Below are 26,993 nucleotides of genomic sequence, written 5' to 3' on the forward strand. Positions count from 1 at the left end.
TACAGAGTGATAGAAAAGTAGAAGTGTGGAGTGGTTTCTGACTGGAGAGATGACTCATGAGCTGCAGGGCATCACTGCTCAGGTGTTAAAAACACATTTGTTATTAATTATAGACATATTAAAATGTAACATACCTCACTTTTCTAAAGTTTCTAAAGGGTCATTAAGGTTGTATTAAGAAATTAGTGATTTTATTCAGCAACGATGAATTAAATTTATCAGAAGTGACAGTAAAGGCATTTATATAGTTAGAAGTTATATTTCCATTTCTTTTTCAAATGCTGTTCTTTTAAATTTTTTATTCATCAAAGAATCCTGGGGAAAATGCATCATGTGTTCAACAAAAATATTAAACGGCACAACTGATTTCAGTATTGATAATAAAGAGAAATGTTTCTTGGTCACTAAATCAGCATATTAGAATGATTTCTAAAAGGATCATGTGACACTGGAGTAAAAAATGCTAATTCAGCTTTGTAATATTATTGCAATATTATTGTTTTTGTATTGTATTTTTGATCAAATAAAGCCTTGGGTGAGCATAAAAGTCTTTCAAAAGCCCCATTAATTTGAACAGTTGTGTAAAAAAAACAAAAAGAAGTCCCTATTGTTGATAGTGACACGGTCAGTGATTGGACCGTGTAACAGCAGGTTTGCATAAAAACGACAAAACTATTGAGATAGACATAATAAGTGAACAATATCTTTCTTACTTTTCAAAGACAAAGGAAAGTGGCGCAGCGGCATCAAAAACACGAGTCAGCGGAAACATATTCATAAATCCAAGAGCTGCAACTTTGAAGGATGTCATAGTGTGAATCTGCAGCTGTGTGTGAGACCCTTAACAAAGACATCAGCAGGCTCAGACATCAGTCTGCGTTACAGGCTTGTTCTCTCTCCATTAGGACTCTTTTTCAGCTCTTTCTGCTGATAATGTTGGAGGACAGAACCAAGCCAGCACGGCACTTTTCGCCGCAGTCTGGAGGGTGCTTCTCTTGATTCTGATTGGCTTGGGCATTTGGAGCTCTGGCGTGACGCCCTGACCCTCACCACATGTTCACGAGCACACACAAACTCAAAATGTATGCACACACAAACTCAGTAGAACAGTAAATAACTATTATATCCAAAACACGGGCTGTCTGTTCCATACGTTTGCATACGAATTTGTCTGAATGAAAAGTTTTGTGAGGTAAGTCTGTGGAACAGAATGGATTTAAACAAGATCAAATGTGTAAAACACACATACTGGTAGCTGAAAATACGATAAAATCAGCCTAAATATTTAATAAACAAATACAAACTTAGTGAATGGTGGTCTGGGTTCTACAGTTGCAGTTTTTGTGTAAGTAAGTAAGTATTTTCAATTTTTTTTAACATTTGATATTTTAATTTGTTATTTGAGAGAAAATATAATTGTTTGATAAGCAATGAGATAACTGTTTAGATCAGTGCTTCTCAACCTTTTGACTCAAAAGCCCTCCACTGTCCACAACAATTTTAAAAGCCCCCAGTCAACCCCCCCCCACCAAGCCCTCATTTTTTTTTTAAACCTATTTTATTACATGGGCACTCATAGTTTTAAAATTGAACTTTCTCAGGTTTTACAAGAATGTGGGAATCCTGAAATTAAAATAAACAATATCTGGCTGTTTCGTTGTTTATCTCATTTTTGTCTTGTTTTAAGTCACGTTGAATCCCCCATGGAACCCCCTGTTTAAGAAACAATAATGATTCTGACCTTTGAACTTCCCACTTTCCAGCAGGGCTCCTGACTCTTCCAGGGAGAAGAATTCCTCAATGGACACAAAGTTATAATCCACCCCGGAGATCTCTCCATCCCGTGGTTGCCTGGTCGTACCTGGGTCAAAGCAGGGAGAGCAAACATAAGAATGTAATTAGAACAACAACAAAAAAAAACAATGTTTTCAAAAAACATGTATGAATCTGTTAGAAGTAGACAACAAGCCTACAAAAGACAAAAATGGATACTGCAAAAATAGAAAGGCCAGTAGCACTACAAACACATAACGCATTTTAAAAGATCATTATTTTTTCATAACTTGCATCTTCCCTTTGCTAAAAATCTAATGCATTTTTTTAAAATAAATAAATAAATAAAACACACGTCCTGATGACATCACCAGGGGGCAAGTCAGCTTTTATGCATTTGATGTTTGGATCAACAGAAAACAGAAACACAGCTGTCTCACACACCCACAAACTAGTTGATTGGCATTGATATGGAAAACAGGCATTAAGAGTTTAATGTCAAGTGAAGTTAAAATTAGTTACATAACCGCGTTTATGCTATATACTATATATTAAACAAACTGTCTGTGCATCTGTTTGCATGACTTTGTTGGCTTGAGGCAGCACCGTTTTATGATTTCAAACACTTCAGACTTGCTCTATAATCCCACAGTGATGAGATTATACAACTCCCTCTCAGTTTTCCATCTCAAATGAAAGTTGAGAAAAGGTGATTTTCCTGAGGTAGATTAGCAGTGCATCCCGATTTAGGCTAAACTGATCACTTCAACTCTCCGGCGTTGCGGAAGAGATACAGTAGGAAACCTGCACAATTTGATCAATCGACCTTGCCAACATAACAAATGGCTCTGAAGCAAAAGACTTCAGGTAGAGAAAAGGTACGTGGTTTATGAGGTAGCGCACATATCGCATGAATACAACGCATAGTTACTCAACATCAAGCAGGACTGTAATGACTTAAAAGCCTTCAGCCACTATATACAATAAATCATCCATTAATAACAAAACACTGCATTGTCCCAAGCCCATATATGACATCACAGTGCCTGTATTGCATTAATCGTACTGACAGCCCATGAAAAAAGCATATGAGAGGGTTTTTTTCTTTTGAAATAATGGCATTTTAATGCAACAAACTTGAATATGCATGCACTCTGAAATGAATCTCTAAATGTGTAGAATGAGACATTAAGGATTTTGACACTGAGGGCTTTTTACATTCGTAACATGACATTTCTGAGTCTGGATATTAGGCAGCGAAAAAATTTATCCATAAGAAACCGATTGGATTGTGAAAAGCAGGCGTAAATTTTCCTAACAGAGCCAGGTGGTTGGGGTTGAAATATAGCGATCCGAGATGTCAGCTGGAAAGGACAGCTGAGCAAGTTATTCCCTCTTGATGAAAGATTATGAAGAAACGTTTTCTTTTTCTTTGGGAATAACATGTACTGTACTGATGAATTACACAAAATAAGACCAGGAACGTGTTTTAGAAAAGTAAATCATGCCGACTTCATGTTGACTCTAAAAGCCCCAATGCAACCTCATGCTAACTATTTAGCATGACGTTCAGCACCTGGTTAAACATAGCAGTGTACATTTATACTGTGCTACACACCTGTGCTATTTTATCCTAAAAGTCTTCTTACAGTCTTCTAATTGCCTGCAATCTCTTCAGAGAAGTGACAGTAAAATGAGCTGCTTTATCATGTCAAAATAATGATGGGATGAATAAACGTGTCTTTTTTCGAGTAGACAGGCTATGTAACTGAACCTACAGTGTGAATGGGTGCACAGATATGAGTGTGCTTATGTCTACATTCACAAGCATGCCAGAATGGGTCTGTGTTTGGGTGCTGACGCATTTATGCGTATATGCATGCACAGGAGCACTGAAAGGCACAGCAGGGTACCTCAGGCTGGAGACAAAGACAAATGTGCAGCTTTGGGATTCAAGAGCAGGAAATAGGTGAAATTTGAATCATGCAAGTCGGATTAAATTCATCAGCTGTTATGGTGAACGGGTGCCTGATGTTTTAAAGGGGCCAGAAGGAGCTATACATTAATAAAACATGCAATCATTTCTGAAAATAGTTGCAGTTTTGTTGCCGAGGCAAAATATGAAACACTGCCATTCACAATGAGCGCACTGCTGTGACATTTGATGACAGTTGCCATGGCAATGGTTAAAGTGCATTGCATTGCCTCAAAGTGACTGAACCTTTGACTCCACATGAGGCTTGACATGATTGTAAACTGGATTTGTTTACAGTCTCTGAGAGCATCAAAGCATGAGATTGCATGCATGCTTTTGCTGGCTGATGTATTTTAGCATCTTTTTCATGTTTTTGTTCAATGCAGTTGTTTTACTGCAGGGTCTTCAACCTTTTTCTGGTGGACAGAAAGAAGCAGCAGGGAGTCATTTTACATATTGTATAATCTGGTGTAGCCAGACCTACTGTATGACTAAAAAGCAAGAGGTCTGGTCCATATGCATTTTGTTAAATAATGGATTGGGCGTCTATGAAGAGTTTTATGGACAATAATAGAAAAATTTCTTAAAAGTTTGAGTTTTGTATGTGCAAAAATGAATGCAAAAAGTTCAAACAAATCTCGTCCATTAATTTCACTCTTTTATTTCTTGAACTAGACGACGAAACACAAAAAACTCAAATAGTATTTGTATAAACCTAATCAAAACCACTTATTTAAGCAGTTGAAATCAGATTAAAATAATGTATTTTATGCAGTTGTCTGTAGTGCTAAACTTAATATGACACAGCATCTACTGTACCTCTAAAGTATCATGCATGGTGAACCTACAGTACGCAAGTCAGTAACTGTTAGTTACAGTTTAAACAGACAGTATAAAAACATTTATTAAAAGAAAAAGAAAATCGGATTTTCCGTGAAGCCTGAATAAATCCATTGTGCACCTTTAATGACAAACATGGACAAATCCAGTGATTATATTATCCTCGAAAGCACGTGTAAGCATGACTTTGATCATGATTAAAAAAATGTTTTTGCCTTTATTCCCAAAATTGTGTAAACTGAGATTAGAGTTTACCAGATGAAGTGAGTACTTTTGTCTTGACAGTCAGCAAATAAGCATAATACCTTTAACAACTGGACATTTAACTCACATTTTCATCTTTTTTTCTCCAAAGTTAGTTTGACATCTTGTGTTAAAGACCCGTGTATTACTGAATTACAGGTGTGTGTCACTCACAGGGCACGGCGCGCAGGTAGAGGTTCTCTCGTATGACCTGTTGGAGTTGGCTGTCCATGGATCCAGGTGTAAAACACTTGCTCAGGTAAAGTCTCAGATCCTTACAGAGAGTCGAGCCTACAGATTACAAACAGAACACATGAGCAAGAATGAGCCGGAGAGATTTGAAACCACTGTTGCCAAACTCACAAACGGAACACTGCTGTCACCATGGAAATATAAGAAAAAAGGTGCACTGGCAAAGTGAAACGGTCAAAGACGTTGTTCTGAAAATAAACAAGCTAAAATGCACCTTAAAAAATGATATGGGTAAAACAGTCTCTCGCCCTGATTTCAATCCTAATACCACACACCCCGGGTTACCACAGTAGCACCTCAGACCTCACACACATGCAGAGACTGCACTGCAACGGCAGGAGTCTCTAAGGTCAGTGCGCTGTTGTCACAAACAAGCACTGCGGAGCACCTAACGAGGACCTATCCTCCCCACTCGGCTTCTCTGTATTGATTTTTGCACTTAATATAATCCGGTGGTCCTTTCCGCACACAATCTCAACACATGGACTCCTCAAGGACTCGTGGGAAAGGTAGCATGAGTCATTTCCCACTGATCTATTCATTTTTTAAAGTGCGTTATGACCTTAGATGACAGCCAGCTTCCTTTCACGCTGGATATTGATGATCTTTATACATTGTGGATGGGGATTGCCCGCCCCGTTACGCGCCAAAACGGGGCTCCACCCACCCCAAGCTGACAGCGATCAATCGGGCCGACCAGGGCAGAGTTCTGGAGAGGTTAAGTAAATAGAGTGCAGGATATCACATCCACTTAATGTCTGACACTGAACTGTGGGAAGGTGGAGACCTGGCGTAGGTACTGTATTGCTTATCAGGATCTTATACATGATGTTACTGTATTAAGAACAATACTGTTTAATTCAAGAGAGTTAGAATAATATGAGTTTCTGTCTGAACTAATCACAACAGCAACAAGCAATACTTCATTTTGTCAGTAATTTTTATGTCATCAGAAACTCACTGGACCAAGAGCCAATGAGGTAATCAGGTTCCGAAACATTGGATAGACCCCTGAAGTTCAATGAGGAACGATAAAAATGACGCCAACTGAAGGAACAAAACAGATATTATAAAGCTACATTATGTGGTATGCGTTTTATGCTTCTTATTCATCAACTTTTCTGATTGGCTGAGATATGTAACATCACACAGCATTACCACTTCTAAGTGGTGGTGGACAGAGTCAAAATAAATAAATAAATAATCACTTAGTTGGAAATTGTTGCCTTGCACCTGGTTGTAATTTGTAAATGTGTGTACAAACATGGTGTAAATGTGCAAAAATATTCAAAACTTGGGGTCATTAAAACATTTTAATGCTTTTGAAGTTCTCTATACTGTACTATATGCAGGCTTCAATTATTTGATCAAAAACAGTAATATTGTGAGTTATTACAATACCTGTTTTAATGTATATTAAAATGTTAAAATGTAACTTTTTATTTGATGGCAAAGATGAGTAAGCAGCCATTACTCTGGTCTTCAGTGTGACATGATCCCTTAGAATAATGTCTAATATGTCTTATTATTAATAAAATAAAAAAAAGATTTAGATTAATATAAATACTCAAAAGAACATTTATTAGAAATCCTCTGTAACTTAATTCTTAAATTCTTACTGACCCTAAACCTTTGAAAGCTAGTGTATCATTAATTTAGCAGATGTATTTTACAAAAACATTTTTAAAGTAGTATTCTATTTCAGCCAGTTTCTACTTTTGTTATCTCCATAAATAACTAGGCCTATGCTACTTCCAAAAATTCTAGATACTAAACCAAGCAGCTAAGTTGCTATGCTTAACCATTCAATCCTTAAAAACCATCAGTGATAGTTTTGTTGTGTTATTTAATTCATACAAAAGCTTTTAGATGCTTTAAGCTTTTTTCCTCACATAAGAAAGCATTATTTGACATTTTTGTTACAGTTGTTCGCAACATTGTGCTGACAAATCTGAGAGACTGAAATACCTTAATTAAGCATTAATTTATGGTGTCAAGAGCAACTTAGAGATCTTAACACTTCCTTGTGTAGAAGATAGATATGAATATAGGAAATCAAATCCCCATGGAGCATCTTGAAGTGACGTATTCAGGCAGGTTAGATTAGGATAATACAATCCTCTGGCAGAATGACACTAGCGGGTGACATGTCAACACTGTGACCTACTCAGGGCTATATGTTGTCAGCAGATATAAAGCTCTCACACAACCCAAGTATTTAATTTAAGAAGTGCCACAAAATGCAGACAAAACCTCCCAAAATAACATGATATGGTGTGTAGCAGCTTTGGCAGGAAAGGCCTGGGCTAGAACCATAAGGGTCACAGGTTTAACCCCAGGCGGAGGTGACCCATGAACCAGAAAATTACTGATATCTTCAGAGAGATCACAGTGGGTCAGAGGACCTCCAATGAGATAGCATAGTTCACCTAAAAAGAACATTCTGTCAACATTTACTCACGCTCAGACTTAGTTTTCTTTCTTCCGTGGATAACAAAAAGTGAACTTCTAAAGAATATCCTGACCTCACTTTCCAGTATAATGAAAAGAAAAAAAAGAGACTGAGAGCACAATTGTTGTCCAAAATAACAAAATTCACCATTAAAAATAGCATAAAAGTAGTCCATACCACTTTTGTACTACATTCCAAGTTTTCTGGACCAATAAAAAAGCTTTAAGATTAAAGTCAATATGGACTTATACCTTGACACAGGTTCTATCTCTCCTTGATCATGAGAGAAATACCAATGTTCGATTGATGATTTTTTTTTTTCAGACCTTTCCTTTGAATCAGTTTAGAATTTGTTTATGAACTGGACTCACGCACTCATAAAGAATATAGCGCACAAATTTAATGACCAATTTTATAGTATTTTTTTGGAATCTTTCTCTCTCAATTTGTAGTTTGACAGCCTTAGTCCCCTTTCAGTTTTATTATATTAAAGAAAAAAGGTCAGAATATTCTTCATAATTTTTTTCTTTTCCATAAAAGATAGTCATTGAGGTTTAAAATGACATTATAGTGAGGAAATGATAATCTTTTTCAAAAGAATATTCAGGAATTCTTCTCTTGAATTCCATGGACCTTATCTTATCTCATGCAAAGTAGGAGCTGGATCAGTGCACAAGGCTGTTATTCTCTTATAACTTATAACTTACAGTGCCTAATCATACACCAGTCAATTTATTCTAACTGATAAACAGAGTACCTGGTGATACGGTTTTGATCCGAATTGGATGTGGACATGAGTTTAGGACCCCTCTCACATCTCCCAAGGTCAATCCCAGGACAGGTGTACCGCCGATTTCTAGGATGATGTCACCAACAGTGGCTCCACCCCCAGGTGCTGCTGTGACAAATGGGAACTCTCCATAATCTGCACCACCTCCGATGGCCACACCAAGCTCTCCTGAGGCTCCGCCCAGTGGGACGAAGCTCTCCTGCACTTTTGAGCGCCAGTGCAGCTTCTTTACAGTGGCCTTAGACATGTTGACCGCGCTGAAAGAAAAAGAAAGATGAAAACATGTTCAATTTGTGTCTGCAAAAATTAAAAGGAGATTTCTCTGCTAAAAAAATAAATAAATAAAAAATAAACATTAAACAAGCCTTAGATGGTTTGTTGGGCTTAGCTGATTTCCCAGCATGGTCAGGTTTTGATTTGAAGCACTTTTCACTGACCACTCAGCTAAACTAACTGAAGACAAGTTTGGACAGGTCAGAAGACCACCTTAAACTAGGCTTTTTTTTCTATAGGGTTGCCTACAGATCAGAGTCTTCACACAAAAATATTGTTTAAAAAATATTCAGGGTAACCAATCTATTTTGGTTTTCAAAATAGGTTAATTGCACATGAATAATGTCAGATAATTTTCATATAATGTGTGTCATATAATGAATGTCATGATATTGGTTTATTGGTTATAGAGTTACAGAAAATCATATTAAAATATGCATTTAAACTACAATACTGACAGTAAATGTATCAATTAGTCTTGTCATGCAGGATTCATATTTCAACCAACTTTTGCGGCTAAACATTTACAGATACTGGTCCATATATGGAGATTTGATTTGATTAATTTATGCTAACTTTGACAAATTCCGTGACGGTCTATATTAAAATATAAGTTTCATCTTCATGACTGATATTTAATGTGCATCTTGTCATTAATGCCGTGTGTTTTTAACATGGAGCAGCATTAGAGCTGTTGTTCACTGACAAGCTGCACAAAATAGGATTAAGATTTGGCATTACTGACAAGATGCGCATTAAATATCGGCTGATAATTATCGTGCATCCCTACTGTTCTTTTGAACTTTCAATTCATTCAAGAATGCAGAAAAAAAGTTTCCGTGGATTACTAAAGGATCATGTGACGCTGAAGACGAAAGTTATGGCTCCTGAAAATTCAGCTTTGTTATCACAGTAATAAAAAGTTACATTTTAAAATATATATATATATTACAGGGGTATATATAATAATATTTTACAATATTTTAGTTTTTACTGTATTTTTGATCAAATAAATGCAGACTTGATGAGCAAGAGACTTCTTTTAAAAATCAAACCAATCCCAAACATTTGAACGGTAGTGTACTGTACATTAACTAATTAAAAAAGACACAACTGAATATGTCTTTTTGCATGTAGATTTGAAGACATATTCCACTTTAACCAAAACAAAAAGGATAAAACACAGCACAAATTCAGATACATACAGAATGAGAATATATGTCCCATAACTCTTCTAACAGGCACAAAATGAGAGGCAGGGGCCTTCACAAACACATTTATGCGAGTCCCAGTGGTATTCCACAAGCTAAACACATGAAACGAGTCTCCAAATTGAAACAAAACAAGCAAACAGATGGTCAAAACGCAGTGGGGGGTGATTCCATCCACAAACACAATTTACACGGGCTCATTAAAAATGCATCGATCTATTTCAGGTGTCAATGATTCTACTACTGCAAATTTACACATTTTTACCAGCAACATCGTCTGAAGCTTTCCACTAAAGATGGTAAAGTAGAAAAAATATATAACGAATCAGTATCTCAGAGGATCTGCCAAATACGCATCAGGGTTGGCTGCAGAAGGCCCTCTCTCTCTTTCTCCGCATGTGTCTCCCTGTTGCTTAGCCATATAGCGACTCATATAGTCTCTATAGCCATGAATCAGAAGCTAAAGACACAAAAATACAAGCAAAAATAAAACACAAATCATCTAAAAATTATATAACACACTTCAGAGTTTCTGATTACAAGCCTACAGTGCAAAGATCACACATTAGTTAATGCATCATCTGATATGCATCAGCGAGGGTGGGGGTACTGAGTCTTTAAATGGACAATACTAACAGAGTTACATAGTTACAGCAACACCATTGCAGTAAACTCGAGGAGGGGAGGAGAGGAGACCGTGCATTCCGGTGCTGCAGGTCTTTTCCATTACCTCACAAAGAGAAAGAAAGTTATAACTCCAGGTTTTCCAGACTCTGCCTGGAGCTGTGGAGAAATAGCAGAGCGAGTCACCTTAAAAACTTAAAGCAAACAGTGGCGTGAGCACTTCAAATGCCCGGTATCAAAGTCCATCCAACCTGCCGCAGTGTGTTCGCACCTCACTTGAGCACACACACACACAGTACTGTGTGAATGTGATATGAGAGAGTGCACAGTTTGTCAGAAAACCTCTCAAGCAGGTAAAATAAGACTCAGCACTTAGGATAAAGGATTAATATATAACTTAGCTTTAAATATGCATCTGGATCTTGTCTACCACTTTGTTCGCTATGTTTCTGGCATCCATCTGGGATGATGTTTTATGTGGCACAGACATACACTGCCATACGAGGCAAGTTTCTTCAAGTTGTGTGACATCTGTGTATTTTATCAAGATCTAAAGCCCTTTCCCTCTCTGATTAAATCCCGCTTGCATCCTCCGCATTACATATGCATGCTGGGTCTTCATGGGCTGCTGAGATGTTGAGAATAATTGATTAAGTACTTTGGAAAGGTGCCCAAAACTGCCACCCCATCCTACTTATGAATAAAAACTCATAACCCCAAACAAAAGAACTGTTTGTATTTTTCATAACAGTCAAGAGCATTTAAGACAGACTTGCATAGAAATAATGCTTCTAATGCAACGGATGCATTTCAAAGTCCCAGCCAGCTACATTTGCATGAACGGTATCAGGAAATATTTGATATAGCAATTATGCAACATGACTATCTTATATTTATTAATTTAGCAGATATTTTTATCCAAAGCAACTTAACTGCCAATAAAAAGTCTTTTACATTCAGAGAGGCTGCATTTATTAGATCAAAAGATGTGTCAGAAACAAAAGTATTGCAGCATAAGCATTTTTCAACATTTTTAACAATAAGAAATAAATCATCATATTAGAAAGCTTTCTGAGTGATCAAGTGACAATGAAGCCTGGCTGCTGAAAATTCTGATTTTCCATTACAGGAATAAAATACATTTGAATAGAGAAGTTTTACTAATTTGTTAAAAATAAATGCAGCCTTGGTGAGCATAAGGAACTTCTTTAGAAAACAATTATTTTTAATTATTCCAAACTTTTGTCTAGTAGTGTAAATGAACAACAGTATGTCTAGTGCATAATGGCAAGTTTTAAGTAAATGCTGGATTAATACACAAGAGCAAAAGTGGAATGTAGAAAACTTCTCACTTACAGTTTTCAAAATCTGACTTCAAACCTAAGGTTAGGGCTCTCAGTCTCACCCTGCCTGAAACACATTGGATCTTCTCATTAACTCGGAGGAAGTCTGTGCCTCTAAAGATGAAGTGCAGAGAGAAGATCATTCCTGCTGGGTCTTCAGGTGAGTTGATGAACATGCTCAAATCGAGAACAGGTTTAATTGAAAACTAAAGGTCCAGATGTCACTGGGCCAAGAAGAGAGATGTAAATCAAAGTTTTGTGGATGGTGCTCAGATCCACTGCTGTTTGAGATTTTGTCGACATCTAATGCAGCAACTCTTAATGTCAATTACTGTTCATGCTGTGGAACAAGGCTTAAGATCAGAAAAGAATGAAATTTGATTTCTCCCCCATGTTCCCTCTCTGAAGCAAATCATTATGGTATGTCTTGATCTCATTGTACTGTAGAAATGAACATTAACGTGAGCTCCCAAATTAGAGAAACACAAGACTACACATCATCACCCACTTCTGCTCTGGAATAAGCCTCACTTGGTTTGCTCATCTTATTTAGTCTTCCAGGTTGGTCTGTTGCCTGGTTTCAGATGGGTTTGCAGCACTTTACATCTGGTCTGGCCATCTTAAGCTAAAACCAGCAAATCAGTTGTAGCAGGATTCCTTTAGAAAGACCAGCTTGACCTAGCATGAAAATGTCTACACAAGTTCTTTTAGATGGAAGAAGTACAGCCAAATAAAACTCTAACTTCCACAAATCAGACCCAACTAATATCGAATCACTCAGAGACATGTTTAAAATCTCTCTGCGGTATCTTGCTCCTGTGTAAAGAGCCCCAGGTACATCAGTCTGATGTTATGTGCTGAATCATTAAAGCATCATGGACGATGAAGAGCCATGGGGTTTGTCATTTCTCCACATCAGCAGTCAAGGTTTCTCCTCAATAAAAACAAACAATCTGGAACCCAGAACCAACCTCTTCAGTTAAAAGAGGTCACACTAGACGTAATTCCAACATGATTCAAGTCACATTAGTTTAGGACTACAAATCCCAAGATCAAATGGAACAATTCCAGCTACTCGTCACTTTTAAACCACTGAAAGTGTCTTTTCACTCCAAATTGACGTTACATGCAAGTCAAATATGTATTCTAGAAATGAACACATGCTCATACATATAAAATCCCAGAATGCACACCTGCACAGGCTCATTTGCATAATGACACTATTGGCTGTGGATTTAAGTCCATAACCTTCATGCTAGCAGCTTTATGATAGTAACAAGTAAATGTAACGGGGATAGCAGAGGACAGGAGAGGAGAGGTATGAAACGGTGTAGCCTGGGGGAAAGATAGAGTGAGATACAGAAGAGTGACAGAGGGAGGCAGTTCTGCAGCAGTAGCATGGCAAAATGGTCAGTGATTGTCATTGTAACATACTTTATCATATTCAAAATGATGAAAATGTGCTTAATGTGTGTGATAATGTGAATATATGTACTAATACTTTTATCAGTGTAAACATTTGAGTAAGCATGTGATGACTGCAGTCTACTGATCTATGGACCAATGTTATTTATGCAACATTTACTATCATATAGTTACTATTATAGTTACACAGTAGTTTTTTTTATATTTTCGTTATTTTCATTGTCATTTTTGTTTTGTGTGTTTGTCATTTATTAGTTTTTTTTTAACGTATTTCTATATAATTTTTGTTTTTATTTTGAGTTATTTTAGTACATCAAATATTGTGTACATACTCAATAAGAAAGTATTACTATTTTTTATTTTATTTCAGTTAATGTTTATTTTATTTCAAGTAACAAAGGGTTTTTTTAGTTTTACGTTAATCATTATCCAAGACATTGATGTACATTTTTTGTAAATATTTACATTCTGTTCCTTCCTTATTCACATTCCCTTGCATAATTGTATCTCAATGTATTATTTGCTAGCTAATAATACATTGTCTACATAAGTTATTTGACTCATTTTTTTTTTTTTTTTTGTATCGGAAGCTTCTAGACCATTATGCGTGAGTGTGTGCAAACATACTTTACAATAAATCTCCTCCTAATTCTGTTTAACATTGGATTGTTTACTGAATGACACATGCCCTGCCAAATTCCCTCACAGATGCTCAGCGGACAAACACAAGTAACTTCCATTCCTTCTCATAAAATGCCTTGAGATCTCACAACCCTAATAAAACACACTGATATGCCTATGAGTGTGGCCATAAACGCTGTGGAGGGTTATGATGGTGCCGAGAGGGGCTGCATGCTGTAGCCAATAACTGCAATGGTCATTATTTACCAGCAGAGTGGACTATGAATCCCACATCTCATCTCACATCACTGCAAACCCACAGCACGGCGAGTCGCAACTGGTCTGACACATTTTCTCAGCACCTGCTCGCTCTCGCTTTACACACTCAACACTTTCTGTGTCTCTCACACACTTAGAGAAAAACACCCATATTCATTTAAACCTGACAGGGTTACGTTGTCTCCAAACAAGAGTGCGTGAGGCCGTTCTTTTTACTACGTGGACCAACAGTTCACTAACGCATTCGCGCTAATGTACTGCTATTGTTGTCTGAGAGGCGCTTTCACGCGAACATATTTTATTAAAGACAGGAACGAGTAGCACATGCCGACTTGAAACGAATCGAGGTTGAAGATGTGATGGAGATATTTGAAACAAACAAAGCAGCTGACAAGGGGAGCGCGCACGGCGTTAAATGCTGCAAAGGCAAAGTGGCTCCCTTGGCACCAGTCGCCACGCAAGGACATAATAGAATTCGCGCGGTACACCTACAGAAATGAATGGACAAAAGCATATGGCAGTAGTATCGGATGGTCAGCCAAGCGATAATGCGGCGGTCTGTGACATACCTTCATAATTCCAGCCTTCCCCCCGCGACGTATTGCCTTATGGCTGTAATCCTTAAAAATACTCTATCAATATTGATTGCCTATTGGAGTCGCAGGTGACTGCAGATACGCTGTGTTGGAAGAGCACTACGGTTTGAGGTCCATAGCTCTGCGCTGCTGAGGATGAACTGGCCGGAGAGGGAGGACAGTGTAGCATTACAGCCCCGCGCGGAAGCTCGTGCCCTCAGGGCCGCTCAGCTAATGGAACATGGGTCAAAATTACGCTGCATTCAGTACAGCCCTGTCTTTGCAGTTTGGCAATAAGGAAGCGATGATAAGGCAGCCAAGCGGAGGGGAGGAGAGGAGGAGGAGGCAGGGACGGGGAGGGAACGCTGTGTGAAACAGGGCCGGATCGGACCGCCTATGGATGGAGGTGATTGGACAGCGCTGAGCGAGACTGGGAATACATGAACGCGCCGTGACTCCTCACCCAAATACTTCAATCAAGATGTATTTGAATTGATAATGAATAAGACTGCGTGCCTCTCATTACGCATGCGAACGTTCTGATCAAAGACACAAGGCGAGTATTAAAATGTATTTATTTTGGTGAAAATATCTGAATGTTCGTTTAGTTTCAACAAGTGCAAAGAAAATTAATGGACGAAGTGTTAAATAGCAAACACTAATTGTGCATTTTTATTCTTGGTCACAGGGTTATAAAACTTTTACTTGAGTTATATTATGTATGTAACATGTCATATTTTATTTTTTTAACCTTTGGCCAGTTAAAGGCAAAAGGGTTTATGCACTGCAATTTTAGTTTTTATTTATTTTTGTTTGTTTGTTTATTCATTTATTTCTAGTTTGAAGCATAGCAGCGTAAATGCATACTATAAACATGAACGAAATATCATAAGACACATAATATATATATATATATATATATATATATATATATATATATATATATATATATATATATATATATATATATATATATATATATATATATAAGATTCTGTGGTTCCCACATGGAATTCTGGGAATGCCCTAAAAGTTAAATATCACAATTAAATAGAAATAGCCTAAACTATCACTAAAGATAACTAATTAAAAAGTAATTTTAAATGTAGGCTTCTATTCAGTTTATCAATTATTTGGCATATTTACTTAATTTTAACAGTTAAGAATATCTGATTTAAAAAATATTATAGTGCAAAAAGCCTTGAAACTATGTAAACGGAATTTTACTGCCGGAAAATGAAAATGTGTAACTGCATTTCTAAAAGTGCTGTATTTGTAACTGTAACACCCAATGAAAGACTGTAGCTATTGTTTTTATTTATCTCTCATTACGTCGATAAGCCTGTAGGTGGGTGACACTCTCGGTGGTCTGCGTGCTGCAGCAGCGTCTTGCTGATCTAATGCGTCCGTTTCAGCTGACATCAGCGGAATACGTTCACTGTTTACGGTTCGCTATGACGTCGGCGCAAACTCTTACTAAAGACAATCGCAAGGTCCGTGACGTTACAGTACATATGTGTGACGCTTGTCTTTTAAACCCCAGCATACACACTACTGTAATCTCAAAAATTACACCAATGTTTTGGATGAAAATGGGAAGAAGTGTCGTAAGCATCATTAACTAATGCGCACACTTTATCCATGTGCTCTCTCCGGTTACCAAGGAAACTGTGTGGGTATCTTGGATACAGTGCCAGTAGCGCATGCAACCCGCAAGCACCACCCACCCCAAGCAAGACATCATCTTTGGCTAGATCATTTTCCAAGACGTTCAACTGCCTCATAAAATGCATTATAAGATATTAACGAGAGTTAATAGAAAATTGCATCGAGCTGCTTGGAAAGAAACAACTGAGTGTTTTATACAGCCCTTTTGTATTATAAACAACAAGGGGCAATTAACAAGACATTCTCTTCATTACAGAGGGGATGATGGAATGCCTGTTGCAGTGTCACACTTGTGTATGTGTTTGGCTGGGGGTTAAAGTCAATGAAGCACCTAAGAAAGTGCTGACTATGGCTCAGTTTTAGTACAGAAGTGCCTGCTTACCGCAATCCCAGTGCACCCTTTAGTACAGGACTGTACACGGGAACAAACAAACACACACACACACACACAAACACAGAACACAGAACACATTACTCAGATTTATACACACAATTAACTCCATAGTTTATTATTCAAATATACTTTCTGTTAGCAGTTTTATTAGGTTCAATATCTAGATGCTCAGAGTCAAACTGACCCTTATTGGGGTCTTTACCCTTACTAAATTTACCACACACAAAAAACAAAAGCTTCTCACACAACGCAAAGTAATCATGAGAACATATGATTTTTTTTAGTGTGAATATTATTTACAGTTTTGTAAATATTTTTTATTCCTGAAAAAAAGTACATTTTAAAAAGAAGTTGTTTGCATTTTTTCTGAAGATCAAACATTGTTTGCAGTATCAAATTCATATAGGCTCAAATTACAAGCTGACTGAGCATGAGCTGATAAAAATGCACAGCTTCAATGCAGTGTCAGTTTCTCTGGATACAAGTGTCTGCCAAAAGCATAAATATACATGTATAAATACTCTTAGAGTTGTTGTTAAGAAACAAAATATGACATAACAAAATATACATTGAAAAAGTTGTAATATAACATGCATTTAGCAATGAAAACATCATCATTTTGTATGCACATACTGTACCACAGCATGTTCATGACCCTAGATGAAAAAATGTAAAAATAAATAAAAATGTAAAAGTAAGTAGTGAATCTAACGTTAAAATTTGCAGGTCAAATCACTGACATTAAAATGCAAAACCCTGCTTTTATACCATGTTACACATATTCATCTCCACTGAGCTCTAATCTAACAGAGCACACCATGGCACTCACTCAAGACAGAAAGAGAAATCGAGGGAGATATAAAAAAGAGAAAGCAAGAAAGAGGGATGCTGTGTGAAGACAGAGAGATAAATCAAAGTAATTCTTCTCTTCAGAACACGATAGCAGATAAATAGGCGAGAGCATGTGAAGGAGGGTTTTAAATGAGAGTGATGAGGAAAATAAAGACCTATCATTTTCTTCAGTGTTATCATATGTTATATGATATCACATGAGAATAAAAATCAGAAAAGATGTAAACATTATTAAAACAAGGTGATTTAAGGGAATGTTTTTTGAAAGCTGAAACCATATTAGTTAAGAAAGCTGAATACTGATGAGAGTCTTGGAGTTTAAACAGTTTAAGAAAATTATTTACGTAAAATGGCATTTGACATATTATCAGATTATGAGGTAATCTTTCAAATGCCACATGCACTTTGTTTCATTAACATATTTTATGATGTCATTTTGCTGAGAGCTGAGAGTGTAACCACTAGAGGGCAATAACTGTCCATTTTTATGTGTCCATTTTAACAAGCATTTGTAGCAGTCTATAGTAGACTGGTTTATCCCTCTGTTTATTTCAGTAAAGAAAGTAAACATTTAGTATGGTCGTGCCAAAAATGTTGAATAAATTAATAAAGCATTTTCTCACCCATAATTAGACACAGAGAGAGCCCTCTGTTTGTTTTGCTTTCACTATTCAGATGTATTTTGTTTTTGAGTTTATTATATTTTACATTTTTGAAAGCGTGACCTTGACTAGGCATAAGACTTGAGGAATAAGATAATTTGCACTTGGACATCAATAGTAGTGAAGCAAAAAGGACATCATAGTGTCTTCAAACGGGGGCATTGCCCTTGAGCAGTGCACTTAACCCGCTGTTACTCCAGGGAGACTGACTCTGCAATTAGTGTACTCTACATCCCTCTGGGTGACAAACGTCTGCTGAATGGTGAATAACTGATAGCACTGTCTGAGAGACCATCATAAGATGGAACATTTAAAAAAAACATTGTAATTGTAAACTGCATTATGGTTGTTTGTATGTTACATTAATAGGGATTCACCATTAAAAAGGAGACTTAGGTGACACAACTGTGCTTCTATAGGAAGTGATGCAAAATTATTAATTATGTCTGAAGGTAAGAGTTACCTAAGCATTTTCAGTTCATTTTAACATGCAAATATATGTTTCGGGAAATAAGGTGCCTGATTTGCATTGAATCAAATATGTTTTGAAGTGGTACATGTGTGCGGGGATTACAGAGACTTAGACTTAGATATGTCATGGGAATGTCAGAAGGAATTCTAGCTGATTTTAATGTTCAAGTGTAGGTATCCTCTTCCCTAGGCTTGCTTGGCTGACCACTGTTCAGCCTCAAAGACATACAGAAGGTTCTAGGTATTTTACAATTCCAGTTTATGTTTAGTAAATGCATTTAGTGCCCCCCCCCCCCCCCCCCCCCCCCCACGAATTCTATGGCATAGGCCATATTGTATAAAAAATGTCCAATGTGGAAATGGCACCTTTTTTCCCAAATACATTTTGTTTTATGATTTAGGCTATAGTTCTCTGTGAACCTTTATATTAAAAAAGATAGAATTAGTAGAACTGAATTGTGATCTACCGTGCGCACACATCCTACATGCAAAAGCGCACAAGAGCGCTCGGAGACGCGGAGACACAGCGCGAGTGCGCTCACGCGCTCGTCTGTGTATGTGTGTAGACTGACCCGTTGCGTTAGAAAATGAGCAAAGACTCGCCCACATTTTCCGTCGACGCTCCATAAAATCGTTTGCCCAATATCCTTCCCTTTAATAAGTTTCTAGGCTGCCTGTCCCTTTAAACGAGTCATTTTTTTCTTTAATCCTGAATTGATGGCTTAACTGCGGAGACAGATAGAGAACAGAGGGTGCGCTTTAATTATCAACGTCTAGTATTTTTTTCTTTTTGTCGCCCTCAAAGTTCATTTTTAGAACCGAAAACAACTAATTTGATTCACAATGAAACGCCTTTAGGAGGTGACTGGCAGCATCTTTGGATACAGCTCCGGGACTGCACAACTGGAAAACTTAACGCATTCATTGAAAAAGCTCATTTTGGAACTATGCCTCAAAAATGTGAGTGAAGAATCTGTCGTCAGGATCATGCATTCTGCTCCAATGAGGTCAAAGTGACAATCCGACATGTATGAGGAGAACCGAAAAAGTAAGTTTTATTTTATCAGTTAATGCATAAGGCAATTTAGTTTTTATATATTCACATACGTTGTGTACCCGCCGTTTAAGTTGTCAAATGTCAACTTTTTTACAAATCGTTGCGTAAACTTGTGTCCGTGTCTAAATGAAGCAGTAATTTTATTTCAGTTTCAGTTTAACTTAACATTTAAGGCTTTGGTGTATGAAGAATTGAGTGTTTTAAACAAAAAAATAAAACGCCTGACATGACGTAAAAACAATGTACTAAACGCTAACTAAATAACAGAATATAATATAAAACACCCAATGAAAATAACTCAGCAAAAATAATAAGAAAATCACTTTTTTAAAACTAAAATGCAACACTGAAATGATGGTTTATGCGGGAATTTTGGGAATACCTCTATGTTAACTTGTGGATAGGTTACTTAAAAACTGTATTTTGATAGCAATTTGCTGTAAAATTGTATAATTGTAGATATTGTGTTGATAAATATTATAAATTTTTTATTATTTCACTTCTATTTAAAAATACATTTACACATACACACACACACCACACACGCACACGCGCGCACACACACACACACACACACACACATTTATATAAAGGCATTTTTTACTGAATTTATTTATTTATTTATTTTTTGTTAAAATAATCATTTAAACCATGTGAAATAGTAACTGCACCTCATCAGTCAAAATAATTGACCATTGTACTAATTACAGGAACACAAAATGTTATACATGTTAATTATAATAAAAGATGAAGGTTTTGAGCCTTGAGCTCAATTTATGAATTTATTTTTCCAATTTATTTTTCTTGTTTGCAGCACCAGATGTTTCACCGCCACAGGGTTATTTTCAGTGCACAACCTGCACATGCGCTTTATGATGACTTTATAGCAGGCAACCTGAAATTGCAGATATTATTTGACTTCCATCATAGCCAAGTAACCCCAACACTGCAGATTAATGCATATAGTAGAGTGTAATGCAGGGCCTCTGGAGATGGCAAATGAATATTCTGCTGGTAGTAAGTTTGATTAAATGGGCCTCTAATCTTTGATCCCTAACTAGCTCAAGAACCAAATCCTTCTGCTTTAGAAACAAGTCTGCACATGAGAGTTGCTACATGTGTCTCTTTGCACATGTTTCTAACCATTTTGGTCACTCCATTATGATAAATAAAATAATATGCAAAAGTATTAACCTATGTAGCAATTTGCAATGCCCTTAAATTGGTGAACAATAATGCATATTTATTTATTTATAAATTTTTTTTGGTTAAGGCCATACAAACTGCCAAACAAAGAAAGAAAGCTTCATTAATGTTTAATCTTCATAAGAATCATAAAATTGTCTCAGTATCCACAGCCACACAACCATAGGAGTTGCAGTTCACTGTTGTGTTATTAAATTACGAACGTAAATTAAATGACAGGTTCATGTGTTTGAGGTCAGTTTTGTTTATTCATTATGTTCAGAAATAGACATCGATAACAACTTGTTTATGTACATTTCATTACTTCAAATTTCAAATTTACTCCTGGGTGAAATGGACATGCAGCAAATATAATAACATGATTTAAAACCCAAAAAACCTGTCTTTAAAGTAGAAGAGAGCCTGTTGGCTTATGTTAGCCGTCATAGTAAGGGTTACACAGAGAAAATTAAAACCAAAACTCATTTTTCATAATACCTTCTTTTAATGATGTGGTAAATTGGACCCTCAATTTCCAATTGGTGGGTGTTTTATCAGCGCAGCACAGCAGTTCACTTTACAGACCTCACACAGGAGTTTATTTCTCTCTCCTGCCTGCCCATTTTAAATGTTCAATGAAAGTACAGATTGCTGTTATCTCTGGCTGATAGGATTCCCTTCGGTCTCACTGAGGTCTTATGCATATAATGAAGTTATAATTCGCTATCTGCACAGTGTCCTCTTGCCCCTCCCCCTACCCATGACTCTCTCTGTTAGCTGTCAGCTAGCTTTGCTAGAGGCTAACATCATGAATCCACAGGTACTCACATATGAAACCGCTGGCCCAGAATCCCGCTCTGCACCCCCTCTCACAGTGGGAAGTAGGTCACAGCTGTTACTGTGTGGTTCTCTTCACCTAGTGCAGAGGCCTCACGTTCATCAGAGACTGTGGCAGATTAGAAAGCTTTGTCTTCTTTATCTTGCTCACCCTCTTTAATATGACCAGAGTCATTGGAATTTCATAGTTTTTAGTTACTTTGCTCTCTATCACTCACTCCTTTCCTGTGTCCAAATGATGAGGAACACTTGTAGCAACTGTTAAGATAGACAATGCTATGGAAAATGGAGGAAAATGTAAGCAATGCATGCAAGTGAGCAGAAAAAAATTAAAAAGTCATTTCTGTCGACACTCAATGAAAGGTTCACACAATTCGATTGGCTGTTTGATGCTTTTTCACATCTCAGGACAAGACAGGCAACAGGACATTTTTTAGAGGTTCACTTTTATAGGGAACTCTACCGACAGTTCTAAAATAGCACGTTTGCTTTATGTATGTTCTTATTGGTGCTTTAAAGTGAACTTTAAAGTTTAAAGGTTTGGGGTTGCTAAGAATTTTTCGTGTTTTTGAAGTCTCTGATGCTCGCTGAGGCTGCATATATTTGATCAAAAATAGAGTTAAAACAGTAATATAATACAATTAAAAAAAAACAATTTTGTTTCTATTTTTAATGCACTTTAAAATGTAATTTATTCCTGTTATAGGGTTCCTCAGGGTTACTCCAGGGTTCACTGTCATATGATCCTTCAAAAATCATACTAATATGCTGATTTCTTATCATTGTCAATGTTGAAAACCGTGCTGCTTAATATTTGGGTGAAAACCATGATTTTCGTGGAGTTTTTTCGATGAGTAGAAAGTTCAGAGGTTCAGCATTTGATTGAAACAAATCTTTTGTAACCTTGCAAACGTCTTTACTGTTACTTTTGATCAATTTAATGCGCCCTTGCCACTCATTGCCAGTGCATTAGTTCATTTTTGTTCAGAGACTGGTTGTTTGGTGTGTCATCCTTGACCCTTCATTAAGTGACTAAACCTCTGTCTTTAGGGAATGGGTACTCCAAAGAGGAAGAGGAGGGTGGTGGCGAAGCAGAAGAGGAGGAGGAGGAGGAGAAGGGAGGTGGAGAGGGCAATGAAGGCAACGAGGATGAAAAAGACGAGTGGGAGGAAAATGAACAGCCGAAGATGAACCGTACGGAAACGCTCAACTCCACCACCAGCTCCACTGGAACGCAGAAGAAGAAGAGTCAGCATGTGAAGAAGCAGGTCCAGGGCTCCAACCAAGTCCAACGCGCGCCCAGAGCTCTTTTCTGCCTTAAATTAAACAACCCTATCCGCAGGGCCGCTCTTCACCTTGTAGAGTGGAAGTATCCATTACAACTTAGTCAATGACAGAAAACATAGCTTAAACTACTACTTTCACGCTTTCAAATGGTTTACGTCTATCTGTTGTAGAACTTGCTAAATAATGCCTGTAGAATGTAATGGCACTGTAATAAGATCACATTTACCTTAACATATGACTCCAGACCATTTGACATCTTTATTCTTCTGGCCATCTTTGCTAACTGTGTTGCTCTGGGGGTCTCCAAGCCTTTTCCCGAAGACGACTCGAATGCCACCAACCATGACCTAGTAAGTATTGCTCTCTCTGAGACTGTGAAATTGGTGTGTTGTGAATTTCAGATCAGCTTAGGTTTTTTTGCAAACATTAGTGGTACGTTCCTTCAGTATTGCTCCTTCAGTAGTAAAGCTCCTTTAGTGTATTTTATTTAACCTTATGGAAACGCTCAGTTTCACCCCCAACTTCACCATGAGATATGGTTTGTAAAATTGTATACTGTAAGGTAAAAGTTGTAATAACCACCAGAGAGATCGAAAAGGTGTTTCCCTTCCCAGGTGTTGTTTCATAATCAGATATATTGGGATGGTGCCCGGGAACGGAGCGCTGACCAAATTCCTGCTGACCCATTTGGGAGGTGTGTTATGGATCTCAGGTGCAGTCAGAAGCGTGTGTGTTTATGTATTACGTAATATCCATTTCTTTTCTAGTGGTTTGTCCTAGCTGGTCTTTTCTGGTCTCATTCTGCTGTTTCTTTTGGTAGCTCTCTGGGTGGTTGTTTCCTGTTTCAGACGTGTTGGATTTGTGCTCTGCTCTTTTTCTCAAAAAACTTTGAAGAGGTTTTTGTTAAATTCTTAGCAAGGTCTATTCTGACTGTAGTTTTACAGTGTGTCTAAACAGAAAAAACAGTGGCTTTATTTTTGTATAATATTTCAACAACATGTTCAGAATGGACACCTTCATCTGCTATCAGAATGCTGGTGTTATTTGAAAAGTATTATAACAGAAAAGATAACAGTGGAGTCATTTCAAAGAGAGACATGTGTTGGGTGCTTAGACAAAAAAGACATGAGAACTCAAATGAAAAAAGAATGTATGGAACTTTTTCACGAAACTATTGTATACTATTAGTGATTATGCATACTTTTTGCGGGGTCAGTAGTTTTTTAAAATTGGTAGGTTTGTTTTAGTTTTTTTACTCCCCAATGCATGTGTTTAATCAAAATGTGATAAAGATATAATAAAACAGCAATATTGTGACAGATAAGTAATACGTACTACAGTTGATAAGGTTTAGTGTGCATTTTGTTATCCCTCTGAAAATGCAAACAAATTAACAGAGAAACACACACACACACACACACACACACACACACACACATATAGGGGCATCGTCCTCAAGCAAGAGCGTTTTGTCATGTGACTCACTTTAGCCACACTATTTGGAGTCCTACTGCTGTCCCAGTGTCAGAAATGAAAACCTTTGTACTTTGAATATAACAATTTGTAAATCAGGTGTCATTTTGAGATAAAATCCTTATTTTTTGCTGTTTGATGATGTGGTATTACTCTGTAATCACCTTCATCTCACAACCTCTCATTGTATCCCATCAGACAGCATCACATTTGATCCACTCAGCAGCCATTCTTAAAGACACAGTTCCCCAAAAAAATCAAGAATTCTGTCATTGTTAGCACACATGTACTACTCATGTTCTTCCAAACCTGCATGACTTTATATCTTCTGTAAAACACAAAAGAAAACATTTGAACATTTGTCTCCATCGACTTTTATTGTATGGGCAAAACAGAGATATTTTTGACATGAGTAAAAGGTGACATAATTTTCACTTTTTGTTTAACTTTCCCTTCAAATTGTAATTTTTGGTTTAAATCTCGCTGTGTTCCTGTGATGTTGGCACCTGAATCTGAGACTGCAAGGTTTTAATTTGCTTGCACGTTAGTGGCATCGAGGAAACAAAGTGCCTTTTTTCTCCACGGATGCAGTGAGGCATGCAACAATGCGAGGCTGCATGAGCTTGTGCGCACTATAGCTTCACTTCGGCATGCAAAGGTCACTGAGATGAGAGAGAAATCGTAAACGAAAGAGAAGCGCCCCTAGCTATTGTTTCACAGCAAGGGTCTGACCAAATGAAACACCTTTCGTTTAAGTCCAGTAATCCTTTCTTCACATCTCAGCACATTAGCACTTTCACTGGACTTTGTCAAATCAGCGATGTGAGACTCAGAGTTTGTCCCGCTGTCATCTCGAGTTTACAGGCGCGTATGACTGCGCCCCATTTGTACTGAAATGCGCGACGTGTTGTGAAGTTCTATAGTGGAGGGGATCTTCCCTAAGGCTTGTGTGAGAGAAACAGGAAGAGAAAGAGAGGAAATAAGAGAGAGGAGACCAATGGAGTTGCATGTGATCAGGACCCTGAACACGACCCCCCTCGGGCATTGCCTCATGCCTGTCCCATCAGAGCACCACTTTCTTTTTATAGATGATGAATTTGCATTCAAATGTAAGAAAAGTGACACTGCAGTGACAAAAGAGCCACAACAGGACATAATGTGCAACCCAAATGAAAGATCAGAGTGTGAACGAATGACAGTGTTTTCTTCCAGAGTCAGCTTTTTTTGTGGGGTTGTAATATTCACTCAGACTAGATTTACATATCAAGAGAAAAACTCCAAGGTTTCAAGGAAGCAAAATAATAGATTTGATATATAAAGTAAGCATATAGGCTTTAGTTTTAAGTAAATGCAGTTAGCCTTTGTGTCAACCACTTTGAAAGCATTTTGTTTGAAAAAAAAAAAAACTTAAATATTAGCAAAAGGGAACCTAATGATGACTATACATTTTTATAATAAACATAGATAAAGAAAAAGAGCTAAAATATATTTCAATTATATATAAAAAACGTATTAGTCCCTCTGCTAACAACAATAATGACAAATTTATTCAAGTACAAGGGCTTATGGGTATTCCTGCAGTCACAGTGCTTTTCAGTAACACTGAGACTAATGCTAATGCTCAGTAGCATATGCTGTGATATGAAGTTCATAGCATTTAGCCCTTCTTTTCATTGCAGTTGTTACATTTCATGTTTTTATTTTGTTTCATTGTTACATTTCAATACACAAAGCTCAAAGTTAGGTTTAATTTAAAAAAATTATGTTCTCTTATGCTTATATGCAATATTGTGAGAAATTATCAAAATTGAAAATAACAATTTATTCCTATTAAATTAAACTTATTAAAATAACTCATTTAGTCCTGTGATAGCAAAGCTACATTTTTAGGATCCATTTCTAAGTAATCTTAGTGACAATCCTTCAAAAATCACAAATTACAAAAAAATTGTACTGTTATACAAGTATGTTCACTGTTGGAAATTGTTAGTGGACGACTTAAATTAATGAGTTTAAAGGGGGAAAGTGTGTTCAAAGATAATTTAAAGGGATAGGTCACCCAAAAAATGAAAATTATGTCTTCTTTACTCATCTTCATTTTATTCCAAACCTGTTTGACCTTCTGTGGAACATGAAAGAAAATACTTTTTTTTTTTTTAAATGACATTGAGGCGCTCTGATTTTATGTTCCATAGTAGAAAGAAAGTCATCTAATTTTTAAATGACTCATTAGGGTGAGTAAATGATGACATCATTTTCATATTTAGGTTAACTGTCTCTTCAGTTAAAGTCCACTGGGCCAATAACACCCACAGCTGAAACAAGTTTGCATTGAAATCGGAAAACAGAATAATGCTTGATGTGAGTTAAGTATTTAAAGATGTGCTCACAGTGCAAGCTCAGTCACATTCACCTGCACTGCCTTCCTCTT

General features: G+C 37.0%; 1 protein-coding gene and 1 pseudogene across 1 annotated transcript in view; one reads left to right on the forward strand and one right to left on the reverse strand.

Moving 5' to 3' along the window:
- The window catches only part of LOC113087727 (membrane-associated guanylate kinase, WW and PDZ domain-containing protein 1-like), a 34,376-nt pseudogene extending 19,218 nt beyond the window's left edge, over window positions 1-15,158 (reverse strand).
- A 4,255-nt stretch (window positions 15,159-19,413) lies between these two features.
- The window catches only part of LOC113087728 (voltage-dependent L-type calcium channel subunit alpha-1F-like), a 28,179-nt gene continuing 20,599 nt past the window's right edge, over window positions 19,414-26,993 (forward strand). The window contains 3 exon segments of the mRNA XM_026255643.1: window positions 19,414-19,771; window positions 22,853-23,171; window positions 23,334-23,439. Coding sequence (XP_026111428.1) covers window positions 19,750-19,771; window positions 22,853-23,171; window positions 23,334-23,439 — 447 coding nt within the window. The 5' untranslated portion in view covers window positions 19,414-19,749.

Source organism: Carassius auratus, unplaced genomic scaffold (genome assembly GCF_003368295.1).
Source record: "Carassius auratus strain Wakin unplaced genomic scaffold, ASM336829v1 scaf_tig00045151, whole genome shotgun sequence".
In the NCBI taxonomy this organism is placed as follows: Eukaryota; Metazoa; Chordata; class Actinopteri; order Cypriniformes; family Cyprinidae; genus Carassius; species Carassius auratus.